Source organism: Aplysia californica, unplaced genomic scaffold (genome assembly GCF_000002075.1).
Source record: "Aplysia californica isolate F4 #8 unplaced genomic scaffold, AplCal3.0 scaffold00026, whole genome shotgun sequence".
In the NCBI taxonomy this organism is placed as follows: Eukaryota; Metazoa; Mollusca; class Gastropoda; order Aplysiida; family Aplysiidae; genus Aplysia; species Aplysia californica.
In genome coordinates, this window is record NW_004797296.1 from 1150349 (window position 1) to 1158731 (window position 8383).

The window sequence follows — 8383 nt, forward strand, 5'->3', positions numbered from 1 at the left end:
ATATATATATGCGTAACTGTTTTTCTGTCTCCCATTCTTTCTATTTTGCTCTGTTTGCTCCCTCCTCCCTCCCCGCAATCTCTCTCTTTGCCCTCTGCTTTCGCTCGAGATGTCTTTCCCTCGTCTGTATTTTCGTTTTCTCTTTCGGTTCTTGGAAGCAACGCTGGCACTGAAATGACTTGAGGCAGGTCGTTGAGTTACGTTGAAAATTCCTGCTCCTTGTGCTGCACCCAACTGACCCTTTCTCATTATTTTCCCTAATCTGTAAGCCAAGGCTCACATGCCCAATATTGAGCACCATAGCCATTTATTGCGTGGCCGAGTCCGACGGAGAGATAAAAACATGTATACAATAATAATGTATTATTTTAATCCTTGAGAGGCATAATATTTTGATTATTCTCATCGGAATAGCTTTTGCTCCGTTACTATAATAGTAAAGCGGAAGTTAGTCAATAAGTATTTTTATATCATACGAGTACAAGTTTTACACTAGCGGAGACGTGATTATGACTGTGCTACCGACTGGCGTAAACATGACTGCATTTGTGTTGAACTAAAAACTGAGTGCAATACGTAAGCATAGCGGTTTTGTTTTACTTGGCTTGGTTTCTTTTGGAATTAAAACTGAGACTGGTGCTACTAAGTTAGGTTAGCTGCTGGTGAAAATTACGGCATCCATACCGAGCAGGTCAGGATAGGCCGATGATAGTGATAGCGCAGGGCCTTGAATTTGCATCGCATCACACTCTGCTCAGGCTGAGTCTGCTGTGTCAAAATAATTAAAATAATGTCTTCACTGTAGATCTTACTTTTAACTTTTTATTATATTTTCAATAAGTATTAGATCTAGTAGCAATGATTGATTGGCCTTGAAATATGGACGGAACAGTTCTCAGTTGTTACTGTTGTCTGTTGTCAACAGTAAAAAAACTGGACTAAATTGTTGGGAGGACTTCCGTAAGGAGCGACCACTATGAGACAGAGCAGAATTGAGGGGTAGGGGTAGATCTAGGGATAGGGGTAGGGTTTGGGTTAGGGTTAGGGTTAGGCCTCTTCTTTATTGTGTTTGATGGGGCGGTCGCTCGTTACGGAAGTCCTTCCAAATTGTTTACTTTCTCGCGTTTAATTCCGGGGGAGGACTTCCGTATCGAGCGACCGCTCAGAACTCTATGAATATTATACTCAATGGCCATCAAAATCAGTACGGAAGGTCTAAAGCCAGTATGTAGCAATGCCAATGAAAATTTAATATTTCACTTTGGCCCTTTTTTATTTGGTACACTAAGAAAGAATTTTCAATTCTAAGAATATGCTTCTTGAATTTTAAGAATCAGTTCATCAAGAAAAAAGTTATGGAGTTGTTAGACGAACATCTAGAGCTACCAACTTGGCGTGTTTTGAATGAGACGTAGGCCTCAGTTATGAACCAACACAGCCGGTTTTAGAAGTAGGCCACAAACTCAAGCAGACTGAAGCACACACACAAGCTGCGGGAATACAGGACCCGGTCATTGCGCAGATGATGCTCTGCGTGCATGCGCTGAGCCAGGGCCGAACTGACACAGGACCGGAACTAAGGCGAAGTGCCGAAATAGGCTTATCGGGGAACATAGACCCGCAGGACCAGGGTCATATATTTATTTTCTGAGACAGAATGCTGTGTCTGTAGGGAAATCTTTAGTTTTTAAAATTATATTAGGAATTAGGGGTTCGTTCTTAAACATGATGAATACATTGACTCATTGACATCGCAGTGTTCATATAACTCTATGACATATTTTAGTTTGGACCCAAAAATGAGAATAACAAACTTCAGCATGAACCCAAAATTTATGTGAGGCATCATGCTGAAAACAGTTGCTTGTCAAAATAGTGAAATTGAAGAAACCGACATTTTTCCGCTGGTTTGGCAATTTTTATCAAATTTGTGTGGGTTTTTTAGCTCTTCACCTTTTGTGTCCATATTAAAACATTTTGATGGGCATTTTACTGGGGAAAAAAGGTTGATTAAAGGCACAAAAAATATTCTCTCTCAGTTTCGAGGGACTCTCAAACTATGGAAGTCACCAAAATTTGGCGACCATTTTTTCACTAATTTTGCCTTCTTAAATCAGGCGACCTCCACCTCTTTCAATCACAAATATTTCGACTTCTATTCGAGAACGAGGAAGAAGAAGAAGAAAGACTTCTATTCAAGATAGATAGATGGGTTAAAAATCGAAAACAAGGCAACAAGCTTTAAGAGGATACCAATAACTCCATTTGCCCAAAAATTGACGAGCACCTGATTCCACCATGTCAGGATATCTAGTTTTGATTTGTCTATGCAATAGTTTGATGCAAAGATTCGTAAAGTATCTTGTAAAAAATTGGTATCTGATTACTAATGTTCAGGCCATACCTATCATGTAATTGTGAGGCGTCGTTGTGAAATAAGGTGCTAGTCAAAATAATGAAATTGAAGATACTGGCATTTTTCTGTCCATTCAGCAATTTTTATTGAATTTTTAAAAAAAAGTCAACACCTTTAAGTTCCATTTAAAAACACATTTCTGTGTGGATTTTACTGAAAAATATTGATTTAAGGTACAAAAATGTAAATTAGCAGTTTGTTTGGACCATGAAGCCTTGGAAGTCGCCAGACTTTGGCGGCCATTTTCTCGCTAATTTTACTTCTGAAATCAGGTAACCCCTCACCTCCTTAAGTCGCAAATATCTTGACTTCTATTCATGATAGCTGAGTATTTTTTTCACCGAAAGCAAGACAAAAATAAACAACCTTTGAAATGATACATGCTGACTCTGTCAGGAAGGTTTGAAGCAACCTGCCTTGAAATTGAATTGATCAAAATTTTGTGAATGTGGGCGTAAAACATTTACAATCGTTCAATCACGTGTCTGAGGCCTGCTGTGTTAAAAAAATTCTTTTGCAACAGCTTTCTTACTTATGTTTGACTCCACAGGGGATGGGCGGCCTAGCCTACCGTCATCTGCGTTCTTGAACTACTTTATTATTAATGTCTGAAAACGTGTTGAAAAGAATGTTTCTTTTGCCTGTGCGGCTCAAATTTCAAGTGGGAGCTAGATTTTTGCTTTTTAAGAAGTTCAACTTATCGGAGGACATGATGATGAGAACAGAGGCATAATTTATGTAATAATTTTTGTCTGTTTAGTTTGCAGGTTTGTTGGCAGTTTCCTTTTACTTAGTTCTTCTTTGTGGATCTCGGGTCCAGAAGATTAGTGCTGTTTCAGAAAATCAAATATTCTCAACCAGTTTGTGGAATTGTGTTTAGATAGATCAATGAAATGTTGTGTGTCTGTAAACTGAGTTTCTGATTGAGCACAGTAACTATGCTAATATGCTCCAATGGTTTGACACCACCAGTGTTTTTGTTCCCTACTTTCTTGTTTGTTTAGGAATTTTCTTAGTGTTTCCTAGAATGAGGTAATTTGGTCTTTAGAGCTTGTGTGTGCCTTTTGAGGTTCTTTTTGTTGGGGACGTGGAAAATCTTACGATCAGAATGGATTGTCTTACATTTGTGTCTCTTTTGGAAACTTCTCTTTCATCCCTCGTAACCTCTTGTTGTATGACACACAATATTTACAGTCAAATCTCGTTATACCACCTACCTTGGGACGAGCTTAAAATTGGCGGTAAAGGGGGCTGGTGGTGTAATGGGATACCACTGATTGCCATCTTGACTAGTGGTAGACTGGTAGCGACTAGAGACAAACTGGGGCCAGTCTTGCCTCATCTAAATCAGTCTTGTGGGATTGCCATGTGCATGGAAAAAATAAGTAGCAACTAATTACATGTACAGCACCAGCTAAACTGTAAGGTATTTAATTTGAAAGAGGCTAAAAGCAGAAGCTATGCTGTATGTGTTGTGTTTTTTAGCCTGATACTCATCAGTCCTTGGGCGCCTTAGACCTATCATGTAGATTTGAGCGTGGATCTTCACAGTATAAAAGCCTCACAGGCCCCCACCAGCCTTTAGGTCATTGGGCTGATACCTGGTGATGCCATATATTTAGCTTTCAGGCTGAGTTGGTGTAGCCCCTTTGAAGTTTCTCAAGACGACATAACTTCATTCCTTTTTTTTTTTTAAGTATTGGCCAAGGTCTAAAAAATAATAGTATTTCAAAGTCTGCGCAAATCTGGAGAAAATCGGAGAGCGCCTAGAAATAGGTAGTTCTTGCAGAGACATGTCTGGGAAAGAGATTATCAAGTAGCCACTATGTGAGCGCTGTGGGTAGTGTGTACCTCTGGTGGCCAGTTCGCTGGCTGTACAGCAGGGCAAGTTTACATTAGCTTAATGAGAACTACAACTCAGACAGTTGGCGGTGTAAGGGCACAAATACTATTTTTATATAGATGTTCCTTTTCTTACATTGGCAAAACCTGATGGTAAGCGGGGATAGCAGTATAACGAGAGCAGGTACAACGATTTTAACAGTACATAGGTAAGATTGAGGTGAGTCTGTACTTTGAACGTCTTGTTTTGAACTGGTACCAAGTTACTGCTGGGTCAGGTTTTACTATTTTTATAGTTTTGAAGGGCATTGCATTGTGTTCAGGTGTAAACTAGATCTGTGTAGTTATCTCAACGAGATTTGTTGTGGAACATGATATAATATGTCTTCAGCTGTAAAGCTACATTTTCTGTGGAGTGCCCCATGCACATTTGCTTTTTTTTGTTAAGTGGGATTTGTGTTCTTATGTGACTGCAAATAACAAAGTATTTGTTTCAGCTTCTTTTTTTTTTCTTTTTTTTTGGCTGTATCGTTGTTATTGATTTATGCAAAATTGTGACTTGCGGTTGGTGAGGAATAATTGATTTGACCTCAGCTGTGAATAAAAGGGAAGAGAGGGATATTGTGTACTAAAGGCTGAAGTTAACAAATTATACAGCTTTGAGTGGCTTGACTGAAAGATTGTGATTTGCTACATGACGTTTATGATAATAATAGTCTTTCAAGAATGCCTTATAGCCCAAAATCTGACATAAAGGCTTGCAGTGTTCTGTTTTGTGTTTCCCATTGCCTTATGTTCCCCTTTCCATAGAGGGTTGGAGGGCACCACTGGTAGGTGCTTCTCTTTTTCCATCCCTCTTTTTCTTCTGTTTACCTTTCTTGCATTACCCCCCGGGGCAGTGCCACTGATTGTAGTGTCTTTAGGCCATTTCCAAAGGGGGGACATTTCTTGTTCAAGCACAGTAGAATTGTAAATGGGCTGATTCATGTCACGCTCATAACTGTGCCTGATCTACAACAGGGAACTGCTGCTTTTTCTTTCCTAATCTTTACTATTGTCATTATCTCTACTTCTTTTGTATGTTTGTCACACCCTTGTGACCTGCTATTTCCGGGGTGCCTTGATAGTTGAAGCAGACCTTGTGTTGTTGAAGCTAGAGAGGTGAGCAGAGTAAGTCTGATTCCCTGTAAAGACTTCTCTGTTGACACCCACCCCTTGGCACTCATTTGACCTTATGCTGTTACAAGCGCCGTAAAACCCTCTACTATAATAAAATAATTTCTTGCATTTTTCACCGGCGTTTGTGGAGAAGCAGTCGGGCGTTTCGCTATCATATGCATGAGTTGTAGTTGTGGGTAATTTCCTTATATATATTATATGGAGAATTTTATTGAGCTTCTCGCTCTTCTGCGGGTGTGTTGTATCAATTTCAGCTTGGTTTGACCTTGACAGGCAGTGTCAAAGCAGCCTGTCTCCTAAATGGTCTAAATAATATCCATGAGGGCACAAAACTTCTACAATAACAATTGCTTGATGTTACGTTTTCCGCCAAGCACTATGATTAAGACAATTTGTTTTTCTTTACTCAAACTCAAACACGTTCTATTTCTCGGTCTCCTCCTTTGCTTCTTTGTCTTCTCACTTTCTTATATCGGCTTCTGTGGTGTAGCACTATTGCATGCAATTGACATAAGTTCGATTCTCAGGTTGAGAGAATTTTTATTAAGTGTTTTAGTTTTGGAAGAGGCTTTACGGCGCTTGCAACTGCATAAGGTCATATGAGCGCCAAGGGGTGAATGTCAACAGAGAAGTCCTTACTGGGAATCAAGCTTACTCTGCTCACCTCTCTAGTTTCAACAGCACAAAGTCTGCTTCGACTATCAAGGCACCCCGGAAATAGCGGATCACAAGAGTGTGACAAACATACAAAAGAATAAGAGGAAAAATGACAATAGTAAAGATTAGGAAAGAGAAAGCAACTGTTCCCTGTTGCAGTGAGGGCACAGTTTTGAGCATGACATTGATGAATCAGCCCATTTACAATTCCACTGTGCATAAGAACATGTTAATGTCCCCCGTTTGGGAATAGCCTAAAGACACATCACTCAGTAGCACCACCCAGGGTGGGAACTTTATCAAGTCTTCCATCTTTCTGCTGTCATTCATTATTTTGGGTTGAAGCTTGGTCCACTGGAAGGAGCTGTTTGTGTTTAATGATTTAATCAGACTAACAGAATATTCTTTTCTATTTCATTTGCAATTTTTCTTTCTTCTTCTCACTCCGCAGGTGGTTCAGGGTCTTGCTGATAGGCCCTATTTGTTTTTTCCTTCTCTTGTTCCTGCCTGCCTGTCTTTCTGAAGTTACCTTGCTCTAAATCATATGATAATTATTGTGTTGACATGCTTTTCTTTATTCAAACATGCAAAACTTTCACTCCCTAAGTAACTACTTTTGTAAGGGCAGTTCTAAATATATATAGTATATAGGGAGGGAACAAGAAAATCAACTGAAAGTTCAGGGGTTGGTTTTACAGGCTCCGTTTACTCTTCATGAATCTCATTAAGTCAATTAAGTTCCTGTTTTGAAAAAAAAGATGCAGGTAGTTGCAAGACACCACTGGTAGGTCCTCCATTTTGTCTTTCCTTCTGTTTTAGTAGGTATAATTAGTAACGTTTTTGTTTTTTTCTCTTTTTTCGCCTCAGCCTCAACCTGTCAAGATGAGCATGCTCACAGTAGAGGAGTGTGAGCTCCTCACAGACTCCAAGTACCGCTCGTACATTACTCATGTGGAGAAAGCCCTCCGCAACTTTGAGTACACCAGCGAGTGGGCAGATCTCATTTCCGCATTAGCCAAACTGAACAAGGTAAAATTATTTGGCTGTACTTTGTATTTGTTTTACTCTTTTTCTGATACTTTTGTGTGTTATTATAAAGTCTTTTGTTTTGTGTGTCTGTAATGAAAAACATTGTTTCTTATTGAAAGTTGCTGCCAGTGGTGAGGGTGCCACTTCTTGGGCCTACTTTTCGACCACCTATCTGTGTTTTTTTGTCAATTTCGTTTCTCTTTTTCCCCTGGCATTAAATAACTGTTATCCCGACAATGTACTTTTCTTAAACGGAGGCAATGTGCTTTTTATCAGCGTTGTTGTCTGGTTTTGACTTTGTTTTCATTTTGTGGGTTATTCAAGGGCTCTGCAGGAAGAACCCACTTCTTTTGCGTCTGTCGTCTGTCAGTGTTACTTTTTCAGAGATGTTAGCTCATTTTGGCTATTAATGCAGTACACATTCCTCATCTTTATGCATTTAAATGTTGTAACAGGTGCGCCTCATAGGTGTACACTGAGGTTAATCACTATAACCTTCCTGTCAGGTGTGGTTGTTACATATGAAGTACCGTGTGATGTATAAAAAACTGACGATCATCTGTTATTTCCCTGTTTGTCTTACTTTTTACATGTGCTAAAAGACCACTATCTCTTCAATGTGTTACTTATAACCCTAAAGAATACTCATTTTTAGTACTTGTGACATCATTGTTTCCCTTATTAATACTGTTGTCTGCTTCGGATTCTTAAAATTACATCTAAATTTTATCAGTTGGGGCTTGAAATGTCTCCAATTCTATAAACATTTATTGTAAAACACCTGCAATCATACAATCACACATTATAATCATACTTCACAGATGAACAGACTGTGGGTTTTTTTTTAAGTTTCATTTTGAGATTACCATTATTTTCCTGCCAGGTGTTGCTGTCACATATGAAATACCCTGTGATCCCCAAGAAAGTGACGATTGGCAAACGTCTGGCCCAGTGCCTGCACCCGGCTCTCCCCAGCGGCGTACACCTCAAGGCCCTGGAGACGTACGACATCATCTTTAAATGCATCGGCACCCAGCGGCTGGCCCACGACCTGTTCATATACAGCGCCGGGCTCTTCCCGCTGCTCAGCCATGCGGCCATGAGCGTGAAGCCAATCCTGCTGACCGTCTACGAGAGGCATTTTGTGGCCCTGGGCAGACACATTAAGCCTGGTCTCAACGGGCTTCTGCTGGGCTTGCTTCCAGGCCTGGAGGAAGGGGCGGAGTATTATGAAAGGTGTGCCTCTGTTTGTAACTTTCG

At 40.0% G+C, this 8383-nt stretch overlaps 1 protein-coding gene across 1 annotated transcript in view; it reads left to right on the top strand.

Moving 5' to 3' along the window:
- Nucleotides 1-443: 443 nt before the first annotated feature.
- LOC101859074 (protein dopey-1) overlaps nucleotides 444-8383 on the top strand; it is a gene marked incomplete in the record, with an annotated part of 55973 nt that continues 48033 nt past the window's right edge. Inside the window, 3 exon segments of the mRNA XM_013089677.2 lie at nucleotides 444-576; nucleotides 6962-7123; nucleotides 8007-8359. Of these exon segments, the coding sequence (XP_012945131.1) occupies nucleotides 6977-7123; nucleotides 8007-8359 (500 nt within the window).